This window comes from Saimiri boliviensis, chromosome 11 (assembly GCF_048565385.1).
Source record: "Saimiri boliviensis isolate mSaiBol1 chromosome 11, mSaiBol1.pri, whole genome shotgun sequence".
NCBI lineage: Eukaryota > Metazoa > Chordata > Mammalia > Primates > Cebidae > Saimiri > Saimiri boliviensis.
Genome location: NC_133459.1, coordinates 61,701,303 through 61,724,250, shown reverse-complemented (window position 1 = coordinate 61,724,250; position 22,948 = coordinate 61,701,303). Strand labels below are relative to the sequence as shown.

Below are 22,948 nucleotides of genomic sequence, written 5' to 3'. Positions count from 1 at the left end.
CTAAGGAAAAAAGAAAGAAGACTCAAATAAATAAAATCAGAGATTAAAAAGGAGACTTTATAACCAACACTGCAGAAATTCAAAGGATCACCGGGGACTACTAGGAGCAATTATATGCCAATAAATTGGAAAACCTAAAAGAAACTGATAAATTCCTAGACACATACAACCTACCAAGACTGAACCATGAAGAAATCCAAAACCTGAACAGATCAATAACAAGCAATGACAACAAAGCAGTAACTGAAAAGTCTCCCAGCAAAGGAAAGCCCAGAACCTGATGGCTTCGCTGTTGAATTTTACCAAACATTTAAAGAAAAATCCTAATCCTAGTCCTACTCAAACAATTCCAAAAAATAGAGGAGGGAATACTTCCAAACTCATTCTATGAGCCCAGTATTCCCTAGTAACAAAACCAGAGAAAGACATACCAAAGAAAAAAGAAAAAAAAAATCTATAAGCCAACATCCCTAATGAACACTGACACAAAAATCCACAACAAAATACTAGCAAACTGTATTCAACAATACATAAAAAGATCATTCATCATTACTCCACTGATATATCCCACAGTTGCAAGAATGGTTCAACATATGCAAATCAATCAGTGTGGTACATCAAATAAACAAAATGAAGGACAAAAACCGTATGACCATTTCAACTGATGCTGAAAAAGTATCTAATTCAACGTCCCTTCCTGACACAAACTCCTAAAAAATTGAGTTTAGAAAAAACATACCTCAACACAATAAAAGCCATATATGACAGACTCAAATCTAGTGTCATACTGAAATGGGGAAAAACTGAAAGCCTTTCCTGTAATATCTGGAACACAACAAGAATCCCCACTTTCACAACTGTTATTCAGCATAATACTGTTAGTGCTAGCTAGCACAATCAGATGAGAGAAAGAAATAAAGGTCATCCAAATTGGAAAAGAAGAAGTCAAATTATCCTTCTTTGCAGATTATGTAATCTTTTATTTGGAAAAACCTAAAGACACCATCAAAAAACTATCAGAACTGTTAAATAAACTCAGTAAAGTTGCAGCATACAAAATCAACATACAAAAATCAGTAGTAGTTCTACATGCCAATGGTGAACAATTTGAAAAAAAAAATTTTTTAATCCCATTTACAATAGCCACAAATAAAATTAAATGCCTAGGAATTAACTAAAGAAGTAAAAGATCTTAATAAAAAAAAGTACAGAACACTAATGAAAGAAATTCCAAAAAATGGAAAAATATTCCATGTTCATGGACTGGAAGAATCAATATCATTAAAATATCCATTCTACCCAAAGCAATCTACAGACTCAATGCACTCTCGATCAAATTACCAATGACATTCTTCACACAAATAGAAAAAACAATCCTAAAATTTATATGGAACCACAAAAGATCCCAAATAGCCAAAATTATCCTAAGCAAAAACAACAAAACTGGAGGAATTACATTATACTGACTTCAATTATACTACAGAGCTATAGTAACCAAAACCACATGGTACTGGCATAACGCAGACACACAGACCATGGAACAGAATAGAGAACCCAGAAACAATTCCACACACCTAAAATGAACTCATTTTTTACAAAGGTGCCAAAAACATACACTGGGGTAAAGATAGTCTCTTCAATAAATTGTGCTGGGAAAATTGGATAGCTATACGCAGAAAATTAAACTAAACCCCTATCTCTCATCATATACAAAAATCAAATCAAATCAAAATGGATTAAAGACTTAAATATAAGACCTCACACTCTGAAACTACTAAAAGAAAACATAGAGGAAACTCTCTAGGACATTGGTCTAGGCAAAAATTTCTAGAGTAATACCCTACAAACACAAGCAACTGAAGCAAAAATGGGCAAATGGGATCACATCAAGTTTGAAAGATTCTGCACAGCAAAGAAAACAATCAGCAAAGAGAGAACCCACGGAATGGGAGAAAATATTTGCAAACTACTCATCTGACAAGGGATTAGCAACCAGAATATAAGGAACTCAAGCAACTCGACAGGAAAAAGATTTGAATAATCCAATTAAAAAATGGGCAAAAGATCTGAATAGACATTTTACAAAAGAAGACATACAAATGACAAATGGGTATATGAAAAGGTACTCAACATCACTGATCAAGGGAGAAATGAATATCAAAACTACAATGAGATACCATCTCACCCAGGTAAAATGGCTTCTATCCAAAAGACAGGCAATAATGAATGCTGGGATTACAGGTGTGAGCCACTGCGTCCAGCCACTATGGAGCTTTTAAAAACACAGATGGCACTTTGGTTTCCAGCAATATGACAAAGGGTCCAAAAACATCTCCAGTAAAAATCCTAGATAACATTCAATACATAATATATATTATATAATGTTTTATATATATGTTTTATATTTGTTTTTATATAATTAAAAACATATCCTACTGTTATAAATATATAATTGTAATATATGGCTGAACTAGCAGTAAAAATGAAAGAATTCCTTAGAGCTCCCAGAAACAACAACGAAATATAGATTCAGAGAAGTAAGCATTTGCCCTGAGGGTATCCAATATCTTTGGTGGTCCATAGCCTGGCTACCGGGAGCCCTGTGCAATCAGTAAGGAGCCAAAACCTGGGACCTAAACAGGCAGGAATTCAAGGTCAGAGAACCCTCTATTACGATTTAAGAAACAATGCCTTTGGAAAGATAGTGAAGACAGTACTCATCTCGGCCTTGGCTTCTGGTAGTACAGGAAAAAGGAAAAAGAGTCCTGTGAAAATTCCGAACCATATGCCTGCATTCACCCAGGTTAAGGCCAAATTCACACCAAGTACATGGCCCAAAGAAACCACAAGTTGATAATTTAGTTTGGTTTTTGTTAATAGTGCCCCAGGTGCCTACCAGGAAGCAACATAAACCCTATTTGGAAAAATACACAGGGAACTCAAGCCTCAAGGAATTCCTACAGATAGAAGTTCCAAATTACATAAACTCACAATTTTATTAAAAATCACTAAACTCATGAAGAACAAAATACCATGAGCTAGTCAGGAGAAACAAAAACTATGAAATCAGAATGTAGATATTAGAATTTTTACATAGGGAATATAAAATAAGCATGGTTTAACTGCTTAACAATGTAAAAGAAGACCTTGAAAGTATGCTGAAGGAACAAGACTACCAGCAACGATCAAGATCTAAAAAGGATTCAAACAAAACTCCTGGAAATAAATAATGTACTAACTGAAACTTTAACATTTAATGGGGAGTTAAAAAAAAAAAACCGTAAAACACAGCTGAAAAGTCATGAACAGAAAAGCAGATTTGATGATTATAAAGGAAGCACTATGAAGAACCCTAAGATGGAAAATACAAGATTATGAAACACAGAAGACATAATGAAAAGACCCAATATACATCTAGTAAGAGTTGTACAAAAATAGAAATATGGAAGATACAATAGTTGAAGAGATGACTGAACAATAAAGTCAATGAGGGGAAGAGATTATTGTCTATTTTATTCTCTGCTGTATCACCAGCCCTTGGCCAATAGTGAATGGCCTATACATATCTATGGAATTAATAAATAACCAAAGATCCAACATATATCTAATCAGACTTCTAAAAGGAAGAAAAATAAGAAGACAGAGTAGCTGAAAAGTTTCTAGAACAGACAGAAAATATCATTCCTTAGAGACAGAAATCACAGAAAATCCTGTGATGACAAATGTTTTCATATTCATCAAGATACATCATAGTAAAACTGCAGCAAGAAAGGAAAGGCAAATTACCTACAAAAGAATAACAACTGACTGGGTGTGGTGGCTCACACCTGTAATCCCAGCAATTTGGGAGACCGAAGCAGGCAGATCACAAGGTCAGGAGTTCAAGACCCAGCCTGACCAACACAGTGAAACCCCTGTCTCTACTAAAAATACAAAAAAGTTAGCTGGGCATAGTGGCACATGCCTGTAATCCCAGCTACTCAGGAGGCTGAGACAGAAGAACTGCTTGAACCCGGGAGGTGGAGGTTGCAGTGAGCCAAGATCATGCCACTGCACTCCAGCCTGGGCAATAGAGCAAGACTCTATATATATAGCTTAAATGATAGTATTAGAAAAGAACAGAGTAAAACTTAAGAGCTAAAGCATCCAATTTGGCAAGTTTTTTTGAAAAACAATCCCAAATATATCATTGAGACTACGGGCAAAGCATCAAATTAGTTCTTTGAAAAATATGGCCACGTGCCACAATAATGATATCTCAGTCAAAAACATACTGTATAAGCAATGATGGTCCCATAAGATAATTATACTGTATTTTAACTGCACTTTATCTATGTTTAGATATGTTTAAATACACACATACTTACCATGTGCTACAACTGCCTATAGTATTCAGTACAGTAATATCCTGTATAAGTTTGCAGCCTAGGAGCAATAGGCTATAATGTATAGCCTCAGTGTAGTAGGCTGTACCATCTGACTTGGTGTGAGTCACTCTATATGGCTGAACAATGACCAAACTGCCTAATGATGCATTTCTCAGAATGAATCCCCATCAATAAGCAATGTATGACTGTACTAATAAAATTAATAAACTCCTAATAAGACTGATTTTTTAGCCAGGCGCGGTGGCTCAAGCCTGTAATCCCAGCACTTTGGGAGGCTGAGGCGGGTGGATCACGAGGTCGAGAGATCGAGACCAACCTGGTCAACATGGTGAAACCCCGTCTCTACTAAAAATACAAAAAATTAGCTGGGCATGGTGGTGCGTGCCTGTAATCCCAGCTACTGAGGAGGCTGAGGCAGGAGAATTGCCTGAACCCAGGAGGCGGAGGTTGCGGTGAGCCGAGATTGCGCCATTGCACTCCAGCCTGGGTAACAAGAGCGAAACTCCATCTCAAAAAAAAAAAAAAAAAGACTGATTTTTTAAAATAATGAAACATCAGCTATATAAGAAATGAAAAATGAACTATAATCATTGATACAGCAGAAACATAAAAGGTAAGAAAATATTATAAATAATCTTAAGCCAATATATTTTAAAACTCAGGTGAAATGGAAAAATGTCTAAAAATATATAAATTACAAAAATAATTCAAGAAGAAAGAGGGAGCCTAAATGGTCTTATAATGAATAAAGAAATTAAATCACAGGCCGGGCGCAGTGGCTCACGCCTGTAATCCCAGCACTCTGGGAGGCCGAGGCGGGCAGATCACGAGGTCAAGAGATCGATACCATCCTGGCCAACATGGTGAAACCCCATCTCTACTAAAAATACAAAAATTAGCTGGGCGTGGTGGCGCATGCCTGTAATCCCAGCTACTCAGGAGGCTGAGGCATGAGAATTGCTCGAACCAGGGAGGTGGAGGTTGCAGCGAGCCGAGATCATGCCACTGCACTCCAGTCTGGTGCCTGGCGATGGAGTGAGACTCTGTCTCCAAAAAAAAAAAAAAAAGTTAAATCACTAAATATTTTCCCTATGAAGAAAATTCCAGGCCCAAATAGTTTTACTATCAAGTTCTACCAAGCATCTAAGGAACAAACAATTTCAATCTTACATACTATTCCAGATTTTACAGAGAGAATACTCCCTAATTCATTTTATGAGGCTAGATAGCATAACCTTTATATCAAACCTGACAAAGTCATTTTAATGAAGTAAAAGAAATGAAGTATTTGCCTATACCACACTACATTTTTTTTTAATGGAGTCTCACTCTGTCACCCAGGCTGAAGTGCAGTGGTGTCATCTCTGACTCACTGCAACCTCCACCTCCTGGGTTCAAGCAGTCCTACCACCTCAGAGGCCTCAGTAGCTAGGATTACAGGCAGATGTCACCATGCCTGGCTAATTTTTCTTTTTGTAAAAGGAGTTTCACCATGTTGGCCAGGCTGGTCTGGAACTCATGAACCTCAAGTGATCTGACCGCCTCAGCCTCCCGAAGTGCTAGAATTACAGGCATGAGCCACCATGCCCAGTCTACATTTTCATGTGGTATATATTTGTAAGCCCACCCTTTCCACTAGACTGTGAACTTTTCTAGGGAAACCATCATTTATTATTCTTGGTCACCCTAAAGACTTAATCACCAGCAAGACCTATTTTTCCCACATAGCAGACATTTTAGGGTTAAATGATCTGATGTGAGGATCAAATGAGATGAGTTATGAACTATAAAATGTGCTGGTTATATTTCTACACTATTAAAAAAGAAAACACAATTTATGCATGTTATCTCAATCCTCACAAGAACCTCCCCTCCCTTTTTTTTTTTAATCTCAATCCTGACAAGAACCTTTTCTTTTCTTTTTTTTTTTTTTTTGAGACAGTCTTGCTCTGTCACCCAGACTAGAGTGCAGTGACATGATCTTGGCTCACTGTAACCTCTGTCTTCCAGGTTCAAGCAATTCATGTGCCTCATCCTCCATAATAGCTGGAACTACGGGCATCTGCCACCACACCCGGCTAGTTTTTGTATTTTTAGTAGAGACAGGGTTTCACCATGTTGGCCAGGCTGGTCTCAAACTCCTGACCTCATGTGATCAGCCCATCTCAGCCTCCCAAAGTGATGGGATTACAGGCGTGAGCCACTGCCTGGGCAAGAACTCTCTTAAAGTGTGTATTAATATCCCACTTGAGGCTGGGCGCGGCTCAAGCCTGTAATCCCGGCACTTTGGGAGGCCGAGGCGGGTGGATCACGAGGTCACGAGATCGAGACCATCCTGGTCAACATGGTGAAACCCCGTCTCTGCTAAAAATACAAAAAAAAAAATTAGCTGGGCATGGTGGCGCGTGCCTGTAATCCCAGCTACTCAGAAGGCTGAGGCAGAAGAATTGCTTGAACCTAGGAGGTGGAGGTCGTGGTGAGCCGAGATCGTGCCATTGCACTCCAGCCTGAGTAACAAGAGTGAAACTCCGTCTCAAAAAAAAAAAAATACCCCACTTAATAGAAGAGGCTCAGGGAGATTAAATAACTTCCCCAAGATCAGGCAGCTAACAGGTGAAAGAGCTAAGATTTGAGCCCAAGTCAACTGCTACATTTAAGTGATTTTACTTTCTCAATATTCCTCAAATTCATTTCTGCATCTTTTAACTGCCTAGTTCAGGGACTCTTCTTTCTCAGAACCCATAGAGCAGAGTCATAAAAGCACTGATTTTGGAATTAAATACAAGTATATTTGAAACCCAGTTGTTATTTATTGGTTGTCTTATTTCCCATTTGTAAATCAAAGATATTACTTGCCTTCAGTGGTTGTGGTAAGTACTAAAGAAAATACTCGGCCTATAATTCCAGCACTTTAGGAGGCCAAGATGGACGGATCACGTGGTCAGGAGATCAAGACCATCCTGGCCAACATGGTAAAACCCCATCTTTCCTAAAAATACAAAAATTATCTGGGCGTGGTGGTGCATGCCTGTAATCACAGCCACTCAGGAGAAGGAGGCAGGAGAATCGCTTGAACCAGGGAGTCAGAGGTTGCAGTAAGTCAAGATAGCACCACTGCATTCCAGACTGACGACAGAGTGAGACTCCGTCTCAAAAAAATAAAAATAAAGAAAATATTCATACTCGCCAGACGAGATGGCTCACACATGTAATCCTAGCACTTTGGGAGGCCGAAGCATGCAGATCACGAGGTCAGGAGTTTGAGACCAGCCTGGCTAACACGGTGAAACCCTGTCTCTACTAAAGATACAAAAATTAGCCAGCCGTGGTGGCAGGCACCTACTGTAATCCCAGCTAATTGGGAGGCTGAGGCAGAAGAATCACTTAAACCCAGAAGACAGAGGTTGCAGTGAGCCGTGATTGCACCACTACAGTCCAACCTGGGTGAAAGGGCAAAATTCCATCTCAAAAAAAAAAAAAAAGAAAAAGAAAATACTCATACTCAAAATACAGTAGTGCTTACAAGTCCTTTCTGTAAATCCTTTAAATTCATGCAGAAGAGAAACTATAAGCCAAAGTATTTGAAAACATCAGGCGCAGTGGCTCATGTCTGTAATCCCAGCACCTTTGGGAGGCTGAAGCGGGAGGACTGCTTGAACCTAGGAGTTCAAAACCAGCCTAAGCAACATAGTGAGACCTCATCTTTACTAAAAATAAAAATAAAAAAATTGCGAGGCATGGTGTTACATGCCTGTGGTCCCTGCTGCTCAGGAGGCTGACGCAGGAGGATCGCTTGAGCCCAAGACTGCAGCGAGCCGAGATCATGCCACTGCACTCCAGCCTGGGCAACGGGGGGACACCCTGTCTCCAAAAAAAAAAAAGTAAATTCAAAAATAAGCCGGGTGGCCGGGCGCGGTGGCTCAAGCCTGTAATCCCAGCACTTTGGGAGGCCGAGGCGGGTGGATCACGAGGTCGAGAGATCGAGACCATCCCGGTCAACATAGTGAAACCCCGTCTCTACTAAAAATACAAAAAATTAGCTGGGCATGGTGGCGCGTGCCTGTAATCCCAGATACTCAGGAGGCTGAGGCGGGAGAATTGCCCGAACCCAGGAGGCGGAGGTTGCGGTGAGCCGAGATCGCGCCATTGCACTCCAGCCTGGGTAACAAGAGCGAAAAACTCCGTCTCAAAAAAAAAAAAAAAAAAAAAAAAAAAAAATAAGCCGGGTATGATGGCTCACGCTTATAATCTCAGCACTTTTGGAGGCTGAGGCAGGTAGATCACAAGGTCAGGAGTTCGAGACCAGCCTGGCCAACATGGTGAAACCCTGTCTCTACTAAAATACAAAAAATGAGCTGGGCTTGGTGGTACATGCCTATAGTTCCAGCTACTCGGGAGGTTAAGGCAGGGGAATCACTTGAACCCAGGAGGTGGCAGTTGCAGTGAGCTGAGATTGCCCCACTGCACTTCAGCCTGGCAACAGAACGAGACTCTGTCTCAAAAAAAATCAAAAATAAATAAAAATTAAAATAGCCCAAAAAAGTGTGTGTTTTTTGTTTTTGTTTTTCTGAGGCAGAGTCTTGCTCTGTTGCCCAAGCTGGAGTGCCGTGGCATGATCTCAGCTCACCGCAACCTCCATCTCCCAGGCTTAAGCAATTCTTGTGCCTCGGCCTCCCCAGTAGCTGGGATTACAGGTGTGTGCCAGCACACACTTAATTTTTGTATGTTTAGTAGAGACAGGGTTTTACCATGTTGCTCAGGCTGAACTCCTAAGCTCAGCCAATCCACCTACCTTGGCCTCCCTCAAAAAAAATGTTTTAAGAGAAAAAAAAAACTATAGTCTGGTTAAAATATTGGCTGGGCATGGTGGCTCACACCTGTAATCCCAGCACTTTGGGAGGCTGAGGCAGGCAGATCATTTGAGTTCAGGAGTTCAAGACCGGCCTGGGCAACATGGTGAAACCCTGTATCTACAAAAAAATGCCAAAATTAGCCAGGCATCGTGGTGTACACCAGTAACCCCAGCTACTCGGAAGGCTGAGGCAGCAGAATCACTGAGTCCAGAAGTCAGAGGTTGTAATGAGCCAACATCGTGCCATTGTACTTCAGCCTGGACCATGAGAGTGAAATGCTGTCTTCAAAAAAAAGAAAAAGAGGGACTTATAAAACATATAAAGAGGTGTGGGGGTGTGTGGGTGTGTGGAGGTGTGTGTGTGTGTGTGTGTGTGTGTGTGTGCATAAGCTACAGGCTGGTCGCAGTGGCTCATGTCTGTAATCCCAACACTTTGGGAGGCCGAGGCAGGCGGATCACAAGTTCAGGAGTTCAAGACCAGCCTGACCAACATGGTAAAACCTTATCTCTACTAAAAATACAAAAATTAGCCAGGCATGGTAGAGCTCACCTGTAATCCCATGCTACTCAGGAGGCTGAGGCAGAAGAACTGCTTGAACCCAGGAGGTGAAGGTTGCAGTGAGCCGAGATCATGCCACTTCACTCAAGCGTGGGCAACAGAGCAGAGTGAGAGTGCATCTCAAAAAAGGGGAAAAAAAGAGCTACAATATACACAGACACATACACATTTACTCTCTACATACACACTATATACACAGACATACATATCCATATATACACATTTACTGTATACAAACACACACATATACAGATATGCATAAAATATCTACATATGTGTGTCTGTGTATATGCACATTTACTATACACACAGACACACATATAATTACATGTAAATATCCATATATATATCTGTGTATATAGTAAATGTGTACTAGCCAGGCATTGTACAAAATAAATATGTGTCTACGTATATATATGTGTCTGTGTATATCATCACTCTTACAACTATTATTATTGTCTCATTTTTCTTTTTACCTATCTCTTTTTCCTGTGACCCTTTTTCACTACCATAAAAATTATTTTTCTACAACCAAATAATTTGCCCAGCTAACTATATAAACTACTCTCTGGTCACTCTCTCCTCATCCTTTTTGTTCTTTCCTTTTATGCTACTCAAATACTGAATACTTATAATAACCACGCTCTATGACACCATGTCTGTTGCACAAGTTCCTGTACCCCATAATGCCTTCTCCATTTCATTTGCCTAGAAAATTCTGACTCATCCTTCAAACCTTGAATTCAAACATCTTTCCTGAAGTTTTCCCTAATGCATCCTGATCATTCACTTCTCTCTCACCTCTGTACCTCACACATACTTCTACATTATAATTATCACCTTGTATTGTGACCACTTAACTATTAAAATGTGGACCCTGTGAGTACTGGATATTCACCTTCTATTTTCAGAACCTAGCACAGTGCCTGGAACATGAAATGTGCTAAATAGGTACCTGCAGAGTTAAATTTAAGCCAATCCAACAGTCTCCAGAAGCATACTCCGTCAATTCCCCCTCCCTCACTCCCAATCTTATTCTTATCTCCTGATTACTTCCCTTTAATCTAGTAATATGCTTCTCTACCCTAAACAGACTCCACCCCTCCCTTGAAGTGCTAGCTCATTTTCCTATTCAATGTTTAATGCAGAATCATTTCTCAATTTGTCATCTTACCTGTTAGAACACGTTTGCTTTTTTACATCACAAAGTGCACACTTCTATTTAGCTCTTATACATATTTTTTCTACCAGAATTAGACATTTAAATGTATTTTCTCGACCGTATCAAAAAGGCCTGAAATTCTTCTCTGTCCTGGTCAGAAAACAGTAAACTTTTCCCCAAACAAAGGAAAATTTTCCTTTTCTTTTAAACAGTAAAAATGTATTACCTGAGTAAGAATTAAGAGAGACTGTCCACCGTACTGTTAGTCCTATTAAAACCACTATTGTCATCAAGTACCATTTCTCCATAGTTCTTCAAATTTAGGGAAGGGAAGAAAACACAGCACCAGTGCCAGAGTACTTTTAAAATGCGGTCAGTCACTTCCCTTCTTGTTCAGAGAAATGTTATCACTTCTTCAAATGTTATCGATTCTTCGCAATTAGAAGTTTGAGAGGGTTTTAATGATGCTTGGTTGCCAAATAGTCAAAAATTGATTATGTCTGTGTAGAAGTAGCCTAAGGGGAAAAAAGATACCAAGATTTAGCTGAGCACAGTACCTACAACAATGAATCCAGTAAACCACGTAGATAGATAGAGAATTCCGGGGGAGGGGTAGTAGGAAGGAATGTGAAGGAAAGGTGGTATTTTAAGTTCCTTATTCCTTAGTCCTTTAGTTGGGAATATACATCAAAAGTTGGATCTCCCTATTAAGTGGGACTTAATACATCTAAAGCTATAGCAAAGATTTACCTCACAAGAGAATATTTCTGAGAAAAGAAAAACAACAGATATGTTGGTAATGACACAGTTAATTCTGTTTAGAACATGTTCACTAACAGGTAAATATAAAATTGCAACTGTGGACAAAAGGGTAATTATCTTTGGTACAGCAAGAAGGAAGAATTTTGTCTTTTTTTTTTTTTTTTTTGAGACGGAGTTTCGCTTTTGTTACCCAGGCTGGAGTGCAATGGCACGATCTCGGCTCACCGCAACCTCCGCCTCCTGGTCTCAGGCAATTCTCCTGCCTCAGCCTCCTAAGTAGCTGGGATTACAGGCACGCGCCACCATGCCCAGCTAGTTTTATTGTATTTTTAGTAGAGACGGGGTTTCACCATGTTGACCAGGATGGTCTCGATCTTTCGACCTCGTGATCCACCCGCCTCGGCCTCCCAAAGTGCTGGGATCACAGGCTTGAGCCACCGCGCCCGGCCGAATTTTGTCTTTGTATTTAGTTTGGTGAAGTCTTCCAATAAATAATTCATCTAGTTTGGTTTTTACTTTTCTTCCAAAACATACTTGCATTAACCACACCAACTTTCCATCTTAGAGAAATGAGCCTTTCTAAGAATCATTAAGAATAGCCCCAAATCGTGAGAAAAAATACAAAAGCAGTAAAACTCAACCACTTACTTTTTTTTTTTTACAGTTTTCCTTAGGGGTTTTAAAGTAAGCAGCAAATCGATGCCAGGTGCAGTGGCTCAGGCCTGTAATCCCAGCACTTTGGAAGGCCAAGGAGGGCGGATCACCTGAGGTCAGGAGTTCCGGACTAGCCTGACCAACACAGTGAAGCCACATCTCTATTAAAAGTACAAAATTAGCTGGGTGTGGTGGTACTCACCTGTAATCCCAGCTACTTGGGAGGCTGAGGCAGAAGAATAACTTCAATCCAGGAGGTAGAAGTTGCAGTGAGCTGAGATGGCGCCATTGCACTCCAGCCTGGGCAACAAGGGCAAAACTCCATCTCAAAAAAAAAAGAAAGGCCAGGAGCAGTGGCTCACACCTGTAATCCCCAGCACCTTGGGAGGCCAAGGCAGGTGGATCACGAGGTCAAGAGATTGAGACCATCCTGGCCAACATGGTGAAACCCGTCTCTATTAAAAATACAAAAATTAGCCAGGCGTTTGGCACGCCCCTGTAGTCCCAGCTACTCAGGAGGCTGAGACAGAAGAATCGCTTGAACCCGGGAAGCGGAGACTGCAGTGAGCCAAGACTGCACCACTGTGCTCCAGCCTGGTAACAGAGCAAGACTCCATCTCAAAAAAAAAAAAAAAAAAAAGCAGCAGCAAATTGACATTTTCCTCTTCTCTTTGAAAAATGTTGGACCATGTTAACCACAGGATACACTTTAAATATATTCAGAAAATATAATAAATCAACTAAAATTTTTAAGGCAAACTTGGTACATTCCTCCACCTAACGATCTAAAATTATTTTCTCTTTTTGCTTTTTTTTTTCTTCTTTATTGAGACAGAGTTTTGCTCTTGTTGACCAGGTTGGAGTGCAATGGCTCGATCTTGGCTCACTGCAACCTCCACCTCACAGGTTCAAGTGATTCTCCTGCCTCAGCCTCCCAATTAGCTGGAATTAATAGGTGCCCGCCACCATGCCTGCCTAATTTTTGTATTTTTAGTAGAGATGAGGTTTCCCCAGGTTGGCCAGGCTAGTCTTGAGCTCCTGACCTCAGGTGATCCACCCGCCTCAGCCTCCCAAAGGGCTGAGATTACAGGCATGAGCCACTGTGCCTGGTCCTAATTATTTTCTTACTTAAAAACATCATGCAATAACTCTAGAACTGATTGGAATGGCTAATCTTTTGTCATTCATGCCATATCTCAAATCACCCCCTCAGAAACATCATCCCTGACTACCCTACTAAAGCTTCCTCCCCTTACTATTTATATCATTACCTTCTTTAATTTGCTTCCTGCCGAGCCCAGTGGTGCCTGTAATCCCAGTGTTTTGGGAGGCCAAGGTGGGTGGATCACAAGGTCAGGAGTGATACCAGCCTGACCAACATGGTGAAATCCCATCTCTACTAAAAATACAAAATTTAGCTGGGCGTGGTGGCAGCTGTAATCCCAGCTACTCAGTAAACTGAGGCAGGCGAATCGCTTGAACCCGGGAGGCGGAGGTTGCAGTGAGTCGAGATCGTGCCACTGCCCTCCATTCTGGGCGACAGAGTCAGACTGTGTCAAAAAAAAAAAAAAAAAAAAAAATGCTTTCTAATTCTTTTCACTATCCGTAATGGTATTTTCACATGACATGGTGCAATCTCACACACACAATTTTCAGTAAAAATGCTGAACACCAAGAATATCTATCATATGGTTCCATGAAACGTTCATAAATAGGTAAAACTAATCTATGGTGTTAAAAATCAGGAAAGGTTACCTTTGAGGAGGAAAGAAGGGATGGTGATTGGGAGGGGTGTCCACAGAGGTCTGAAATGCTGTGAATCTTGCTTCTTGGTTTGAGTAGTAGTTAGGAGATGTGCTGACTTTAGGATAAATTAACAAGTTACAATTTATAAAACAGGCTGGTCGTGGTGGCTCACCCCTGTAATCCTAGCACTTTGGGAGGCCGAGGCAGGCGGATTACCTGAGGTCGAGAGTTCGAGACCAGCCTGGACAACACTCAACACAGTGAAACCCATCTCCACTAAAAATTCAAAAATTAGCCGGGCGTGGTGTCGCGTTCCTGTAATCCCAGCTACTCGGGAGGCTGAGGCAGGAGAATCCCTTGAAAATGGGAGGCAGAGGTTGCAGTGAGGAGAGACACCGACATTGCACTCCAGAGCAAGACTCCGTCTCAAAAAAAAAAAAAAAAAAAGCAAGCATAAAAGGAAAGTAGATGGATGTGTCGACTAGAGTAAAGGCTCCCTGTGAGCAGGGATCCTCCTGTCTCAGTCGTTACTCTCTATTCCCTACTTGTAGCCAGTGTTAGCAGAAGACAGGTACCCAAGAAGTATTTGCTGAATGGAGCTGCGAGTGTCTGTGTACATGAAGCGGGGCGATACCTAAGTCTACTGAGCCCTATGTGGTTAAAGATTTTATGCGAGGCTTTTAACCACTCTATTTTCCTGAAACCAGAAAAAGGGTTCTTTGCGACTTTTTCCACCTGTAAGTCAGAATACAGTAACCACCCGCCACGAAGTTGCTAGGCAGGCAGTAGAGGCGCTTTTCGTCCTCCTTTACCCTGATGGTGCATCTCGACAAGTGCCAAGCCCGCCCTCCACGTCCCAGAGCCGACTTTGCTCCTCTTAGTCTGCAAGATCCTTCCCCCGCAGTGGACACAACACCGCGGAGTGCAGCTAACCGGTCGAGCATACGGGGCGAAAGGGATCCCTTTTCACGTTTCTCCGCCCCTCCTCCTGGGGCCAGACCCTCTGAACCTCAAGGACAAGGGCGCCAGGACCGCCCCAGCCTGGAAGGGCCATGACTATCACGGCGTCTCCTCACCGGACCCCCAGGCGACCCTGCGGGAAGGCCTGGGGAGGCCTCGTGTCGCATTCCAGGGAGTCGAGCGGAGCTGAGAGCCGGGTCGCCAGCTCTGCGCCGCCTCGTGGCGTGTGGCCAGCCCCCAGCACCTCCCCATATCGGCCCCGGGTCCAGAATCCCGGGGATCCCTTGTCCTTACCCCGCCGCCCGCCGGCCGCTGGAATTTGCGCCTGCAGCGGGTCCCAGGAAGGCGCCTGCGCGCTCGCCCCCGCGGCCGACTGTCCCTCCGGCCTTCCACCTCCGCGCGCCCGCGCACCCCCCGCGCGCCTGGTGCGGGAGCGAGCCCGTCGAGCGTGAGGGGAGGGGCGGCGGCCGGCTTAGGAGGTGGGGCGAGAGCCGCTGGAACCTGAGAGGTCCCAGACCCGGGTTAGGCTAGGGGCAGGTGGAAAGCCCCTTGCTCTTCTTTCCTGGGATCGTGGCCAAGACCAGAGCGGCTGCTTAGCCCACAGATTCCTGTCAGGGGCGGGTCCTGGCTGGCTGCACTGAGCGGAGAGCCTCGGCCGGTCCTCACCACCAGGCAGTAAGTAGGGCTTCCTCTGGGTCTGTGCCACTGAGCAGCAAGAAAGCCAACCTGCTTCGCTTTCTTCCAGCTGCATGCCTGAGAAGAAGAATGTGGTAGGACTGGGCAGCCACCTCAAGCAAGAAACGTTACTGAACATCCAGCCATTTTCAAGAGCCTGTGCGTTGCGCAGAAGGACAGCCCTGCCCTCAGGTAGCCACTACACGTGCCCCAGCGGGCAGCGTGAATCACCTATTCCCAAACTTGTTAAAAATACCTATCCAGTATGTTAGCAAGACCCGCACACGTTTCCTTTCGCAGTAATCCCTTCATTTCCAGTTCCGCTGTTTCCGTCTCAGTCTAGGCCCGTGTCCAATCATGCATGGACAGTTGTAATGATTTCTACCTGCCTTCCTTTGTTCAGAGAATGCCCTCATTCCCCACTTATGAATCTTGCCATTCTGCGTAAGCCAACCCTACAATTTATAAGGGTTAGCAAATATTTGGCTATGACTATGACTTTCTACTGAGTCTGAACAGCTTCTCTCTGGGCCTCCGTTTTTTTCAACTGTGAAAGGAATCAGTAGGGCTAGGTGAACTTCCAGGTCTAAAAGATGATTATATCTAAAAGACCATCAGCAATGGGAATATGGAGAAATATGGCCAGCTCCCCACCCTCAAGGCATTTAATTCTCATTGGAAAGACATTTTTATGCATAAAAGGATAAAAAGCTATAGAAGGTAACACATACTAAATGTTACATTACTTATATATGCACTAAGCACTGTAGGAGTTAGGAGAAGAGAGTTCACTGTAAACTGCAAACCATCAGGAAATGCTTTTCCTGGAGGAGTCAGCTGAGCTTTGAAGGAAAGCCTGGTCTCGGATGAGCCCAGAGAATGAGAGTAGGAATCTAGACAAAGGAAATGGTTCAAGCCAAAAATTGTGGCAGCTGAAAAGTGCAGAACATTTCCTCTAGTTTAGACAGTGGATGATGAAGCTGGAAAGGAGTGGTAATTATAGAGAGCCTTGAATACCAGGCTGTGGTGTCTGGAATGTATCTAGTGATCAGTAAGGGGCTGTTTAATGACTTTTAGCAGGGAGTCCATGTACAATACCATGTTAGAGAAAAACTAAATTGGTAAAAATGGGTCAGATGAATTACAGAGGGACTGAAGCCGTCCATGCATGATTAGACAAGGGCCTGGACTGAGATGGCAATAGTGGAACCGGAAAGGAAGAGATCAATGCAAGAAGAAACATGTACAGGTCTTAATAGCAGCACACTAGATGTGTAGGAGTGAAACAAAGGAGAGAGAAGAATCAAGGATGGCTCCCAAAAACCGATAGATCTTGGGAAGCCTGGAGAATAATCTGGCTTGGAGGGAAAGATGGAGCACTGTATTGAGTTCAAGGTGACATAAAGACAAGAAAGTTATAAAACTCAGGTGTCAGTTATGAATCAGAGCCCAGGAAAGAAGTTGGGGTGAAGATAGAGAGATGAAAGCATTTCATTTGCTGAACAGTGATGGAGACAGTATAGAGAGAAAACAAGCAACTTTACTTGAATAAATGCATGATCTCAGGCCAAGAGAAGGAAGGTAGACTGGTGAAGGATATTACATGGTTACAAACATAGAAAGAAATCCAGTACATTGCAGGATCATAACTATTAAGCATTTTGTGAACAAGAACCATGTTTGGCAGATCAAAAATCATATTTTATTTAATCTAAAGTTCTACCACTTGTAAAAAGCACCATTATTTTATGTACCACTGAGGAAGAAAACAATACTACCATTTAAGCTAATAATTACTGTAAAACACATATAATTTCAGAAATTGTATGTGAAAAAAATAATACGTGAAAAATATACACCTGAAAGTGATTTAAGTTGATAGCAATCTCTCCTTCCTGTTTCTGAACCCAATAGCTTCTGACCCAGTATTTAACAAAAAGTTGATGTTCAAAATGTTCATTGAATACATAGTAGAAGAGACATCACAGTCACTAATTCATAGCTGAATTGTCCCACCACTGCCAGCTGCATACGTTCTCCTGCTCTTTACCTCCAATAGGTATTATCTTTCGCATCTGAATGTCCAGTGCCTTTATATAACAGATGCTCAGCAAATCCATTTTGAATGATAGCATTTACTATAACCAAAAAGGATAAGCCATAGCAAAACTGTAGAGTAGATCAAGTTTAGAGGAAGTGTCGAAAGGTGATTAGAACTGGTGTCTAACTCTGAAGACAAACAGGTTTAGATTTAAATCTCAGTTCTGGGCCGGGCGCGGTGGCTCAAGCCTGTAATCCCAGCACTTTGGGAGGCTGAGGCAGGTGGATCACGAGGTCAAGAGATCGAGACCATCCTGGTCAACATGGTGAAACCCCATCTCTACTAAAAATATAAAAAATTAGCTGGGCATGGTGGTGCATGCCTGTAATCCCAGCTACTCAGGAGGCTGAGGCAGGAGAATTGCCTGAACCCAGGAGGCAGAGGTTGCGGTGAGCCGAGATCGCGCCATTGCACTCCAGCCTGGGTAACGAGCAAAACTCCTTCTCAAAAAATAAAAATAATAAATAATAAAATAATAAAATAATAAAAATAATAAAGTAAATCTCAATTCTTCTGCTTTCCAGTTGTGTGAACTTGGTAAAGTCTCCTAATGTTTCTGACAAAATTACTTCACCTGCAAGAAAAGAATCATAATAATGTCATCTTCTTTGAATTTTAATGAGAGTAAACTGAAATCATGCATATAAAACGTGAACATACTGCCTGGCATATAGTATGCAATCAATAAATAATAGCTATTATAATTTGACTCTAACATGTGTTCACTTTTTCATAGCCTTTTCCTCTCTTTGCAGTGTCTTCTTTCCCCTACCATATAGCAGCCCATACATATATATATATTTACATCCCCACCAGAAGCCTACTGTTCTTACCTGAAAATTTTCTCTGAAACCACAACCAGACACAGTAGCTCACACCTGTAATCCCAGCACTTTCGGAGGCTGAGGTGGGCAGATCCTTTGAGCCCAGGAACTAAAGACCAGACTGAGCAACATGGCGAAAACCCGGTCTCTACAAAAAGTACCTAAAAATTAGTGGAGTTTGGTGGTATGCTCATATAGTCCCAGAATCTCAGGAGGCTGAGATGGGAGGATCGCTTGAGCCCAGGGAGGTTGAGGCTACAGTGAACCATGATTGCACCAACGCATTCCAGCTTGAGTGAGAGAGCATAACCCTGTCTAAAAAATACAAAAATAAAAAATTTGCTCTCTTTTCCGGTTAGCACGGCAGGAGAAGCCATGAGCAGCAAAGTCTCTCAGGACACCCTGTGCGAGGTGGTGTGGGAAGTCCTGCACGGGAACCAGTGCAAGCGCCGCAAGTTCCTGGAGACGGTGGAGTTGCAGATCAGTTTGAAGAACTATGACCCCCAGAAGGACAAGCGTTTCTCGGGCACCGTCAGGCTTAAGTCCACTCCTCGCCCCAAGTTCTCCGTGTGTGTCCTGGGGGACCAGCAGCACTGTGACGAGGCCAAGGCCGTGGATATCCCCCACATGGACATCGAGGTGCTGAAAAAACTCAACAAGAATAAAAAACTGGTCAAGAAGCTGGCCAAGAAGTATGATGCATTTTTGGCCTCAGAGTCTCTAATCAAGCAGATTCCACGAATCCTCCGCCCAGGCCTAAATAAGGCAAGAAAGTTCCCCTCCCTGCTCACACACAATGAAAACATGGTGGCCAAAGTGGATGAGGTGAAGTCCACAATCAAGTTCCAAATGAAGAAGGTGTTATGTCTGGCTGTGGCTGTTGGTCACGTGAAGATGACAGACGATGAGCTTGTGTGTAACATTTATCTGGCTGTCCATTTCTTGGTGTCATTGCTCAAGAAAAATTGGCAGAATGTCCGGGCCTTTTACGTATGTCAAGAGCACCATGGGCAAGCCCCAATGCCTATATTAAGCCACATTTGAATAAATTCTACCAGTCCAAAAAAAAAAAAAATTCTCTGAAGTCAAATTACACTAATGCATAGTCCTTATTAAAAGTTGTTGCAGGCCGGGCGCGGTGGCTCAAGCCTGTAATCCCAGCACTTTGGGAGGCCGAGGCGGGTGGATCACCAGGTCAAGAGATTGAGACCATCCTGGTCAACATGGTGAAACCCCGTCTCTACTAAAAATACAAAAAATTAGCTGGGCATGGTGGCACGTGCCTGTAATCCCAGCTACTCAGGAGGCTGAGGCAGGAGAATTGCCTGAACCTAGGAGGCGGAGGTTGCGGTGAGCCGAGATCACACCATTGCACTCCAGCCTGGGTAATAAGAGCGAAACTCAGTCTCAAAAGAAAAAAAATAAGAAAAAAAAAAAAAAAAGAAAAGAAAAAAAGAAACTCACTCAAAACCGCACAACGACATGGAAACTGAACAACCTGCTCCAGAATGACTACTGGGTAAATAATGAAATTAAGGCAGAAATAAATAAAATATTTAAACCCAATATAAATGTAAAAAAATAAAAATCTTTAAAACCAATGAGAACAAAGAAACAACATACCAGAATCTCTGGGACACAGCTAAAGTAGTGTTTAGAGGGAAATATATAGTACTAAATGCCCACAGGAGAAAGCAGGAAAGATCTAAAATCAACTCCCTAACATCACAATTAAAAGAACTAGAAAAGCAAGGGCAAACTAATTCAAAAGCTATCAGAAGACAAGAAATAACTAAGATCAGAGCAGAACTGAAGGACACGGAGACATGAAAAACCCTTCAAAGAATCAATGAATACAGGAGCTGACTTTTTTTTAGAGATTAAAAAAATAGACTGCTAAACAGACTAATGAAGAAAAGAGAGAAGAATCAGGTAGAAACAATAAAAAATCATAAAGGGAATATTACTACTTATCCCACAGAAATACGAACTACCATCAGAGAATACTATAAACACCTCTACAAAAATAAACTAGAAAATCTGTAAGAAATGGATAAGTTACTGAACACATACACCCTCCCAAGACTAAAGAGGAAGAAGTCAAATCCCTGAATAGACCAATAACAAGGTCTGAAATTGAAGCAGTAATTAATAGCCTACCAACCAAAAAATGTCCAGGACTAGACAGATTCACAGCCAAATTCTACCAGAGGTACAAAGAGGAGCTGGTACCATTCCTTCTGAAACTATTCCAAACAATAGAAAAAGAGGGACTCCTCCCTACTCATTTTATGAGGCAGCATCATCCTGATACCAAAACCTGGCAAAGACACAACAGAAAAAGAAAATTTCAGGCCAATATTGCTGATGAACATCAATGCAAAAATCCACAATAAAATACTGGCAAACTGAATCCAGCAGCACATCAAAAAGCTCATCTATTTCAATCAAGTCAGCTTCATCCCTGGGATGCAAGGCTGGTTCAACATATGCAAATCAATAAACATAATCCATCACATAAACAGAACCAATGACAAAACCACATGATTATCTCAATAGATGCAGAAAAGGCCTTTGATAAAATTCAACACCTGTTTTTGCTAAAAAAAAAAATAAAAAATAATAAAAAAATAAAGGTATTGATGGAACGTATCTCAAAATAATAAGAGCTGTTTATGACAAATCCACAGCCAATATCATACTGAATGGGCAAAAACTGGAAGCATTCTTTTTTTTTTTTTTTTCAGTTGAAAGCAGGTACTGTTTATTAACTGACCAGCTTAGAAAAATAATCATGGGAGACACCTTAGTTCATTCTTCTAATAAGCCTGTTGATCTGATCCTCCCTGTTGCCAGCATGTCCACCTTCTACAAAATGGGTGATCTTTTTCTTCATTCCGCCCCGTGGAGAAGATAATTTAAAGGGCCACAGGAAGTTATTTGCTTCTTTGAAGCATTTTCCAACAGTATAGATCTCATGAATCAAATCCTCCATGCAGATGATGCCATATTTTCCAAGAGATCGAGCAATCAGAGCATTATCTGTCAACGCAATTCACTTCTTTTTGATTTTGCCATAACCACGTTTGTAGATTAGTTCATTTACTGACTTCAGATTTGGGTACCCCCATGCAATATATGGCTCTACAATCCTCAGCATGTTATTGAAGCCTTGTTGAGCTTCACAAAGGTTCCATTGAAGATTTGACGAAGGCGAAGAAGCTGCAACACCTTTCGGACCTTTGGGCTCACACCCTTGATACCTCTGATCCTGATGACAAACGCCAGTTTGGGTTCTGCAGGTACATAGAAGTTGCCAGCTTTCCTTGCCATCCTGGCCATTCGAATTTCAGTTCTGTACATCTGCCTATATTCCTTGTGATAATGCTTCGCTTTTTCATAGATAAGCTTCCTCCTTGCCTTTCGAAGCATCTTTTGGGCAAACTTCTTTCTCAGGCGCTTGATCAGCTCTGCGAAATTCCTTCGCTTTTTCTTAAGGGTTTCCGGCACAGCAGGAACCTTCTTCTTCTTCTTCTCTTCTACACCCTCCATGGTTCCAGCTGGAAAATGAGGACGCATTCCCTTTGAAAACCAGCACAAGGCAAGGATGCCCTCTCTCACCACTCCTATTCAACATAGTATTGAAAGTTCTGGCCAGGGCAATCAGGCAAGAGAAAGAAATAAAGGATATTTGATCAGGAAAAGAGGAAGTCAAATTGTCTCTATTTGCAAATGACATGATTGCATATTTAGAAGACCCCATCATCTCAGCCTAAAATCTCCTGAAGCTAATAAGCAACTTCAGCAAATCTCAGGATACAAAATCAATGTGCAAAAATCACAAGCATTCTTATACACCAATAACAGACAAACAGAGAGCCAAGTCATGAGTGAACTCCCATTCACAATTGCTCAAAAGAGAATAAAATACCTAGGAATACCATTTACAAGGGATGTGAAGGACCTCTTCAAGGAGAACTACAAACCACTGCTCAACAAAATAAGAGAGGACACAAACAAATGGAAAAACATTCCATGCTCATGAATAGGAAGAATCAATATTATGAAAATGGCCATACTGCCCAAAGTAATTTATATATTAAGTGCTATCCCCATCAAGCTGCCATTGACTTTCTTCACAGAATTAGACAAAACTACTTTAAATTTCATATGGAACCAAAAAAGAGCCCATATAGCCAAGACAATCCTAAGCAAAAAGAACAAAGCTAGAGACATAATGCTACCTGACTCCAAAGTATAATACA

General features: G+C 41.8%; 1 protein-coding gene and 2 pseudogenes across 8 annotated transcripts in view; 1 reads left to right on the top strand and 2 right to left on the bottom strand.

Moving 5' to 3' along the window:
• Positions 1 to 15,480, bottom strand: part of ALG6 (ALG6 alpha-1,3-glucosyltransferase) — a 67,000-nt gene extending 51,520 nt beyond the window's left edge. The window contains exons 1-3 of one of the 8 annotated variants that reach the window (XM_039474150.2): positions 15,378 to 15,469; positions 14,133 to 14,238; positions 11,188 to 11,476 (exon numbers count right to left, since the gene is read on the bottom strand). In XM_039474150.2, coding sequence (XP_039330084.1) covers positions 11,188 to 11,269 — 82 coding nt within the window. In that variant the 5' untranslated portion in view covers positions 11,270 to 11,476; positions 14,133 to 14,238; positions 15,378 to 15,469. The other 7 variants (XM_074380947.1, XM_074380946.1, XM_039474148.2 and 4 more) reach the window with 7 other exon arrangements.
• Positions 15,481 to 19,042: 3,562 nt separating this feature from the next.
• LOC101035625 (large ribosomal subunit protein uL1 pseudogene) lies at positions 19,043 to 19,716 on the top strand (annotated as a pseudogene).
• A 1,692-nt stretch (positions 19,717 to 21,408) lies between these two features.
• On the bottom strand, positions 21,409 to 22,245 carry LOC120366030 (large ribosomal subunit protein uL30 pseudogene; annotated as a pseudogene).
• Positions 22,246 to 22,948: the final 703 nt, after the last annotated feature.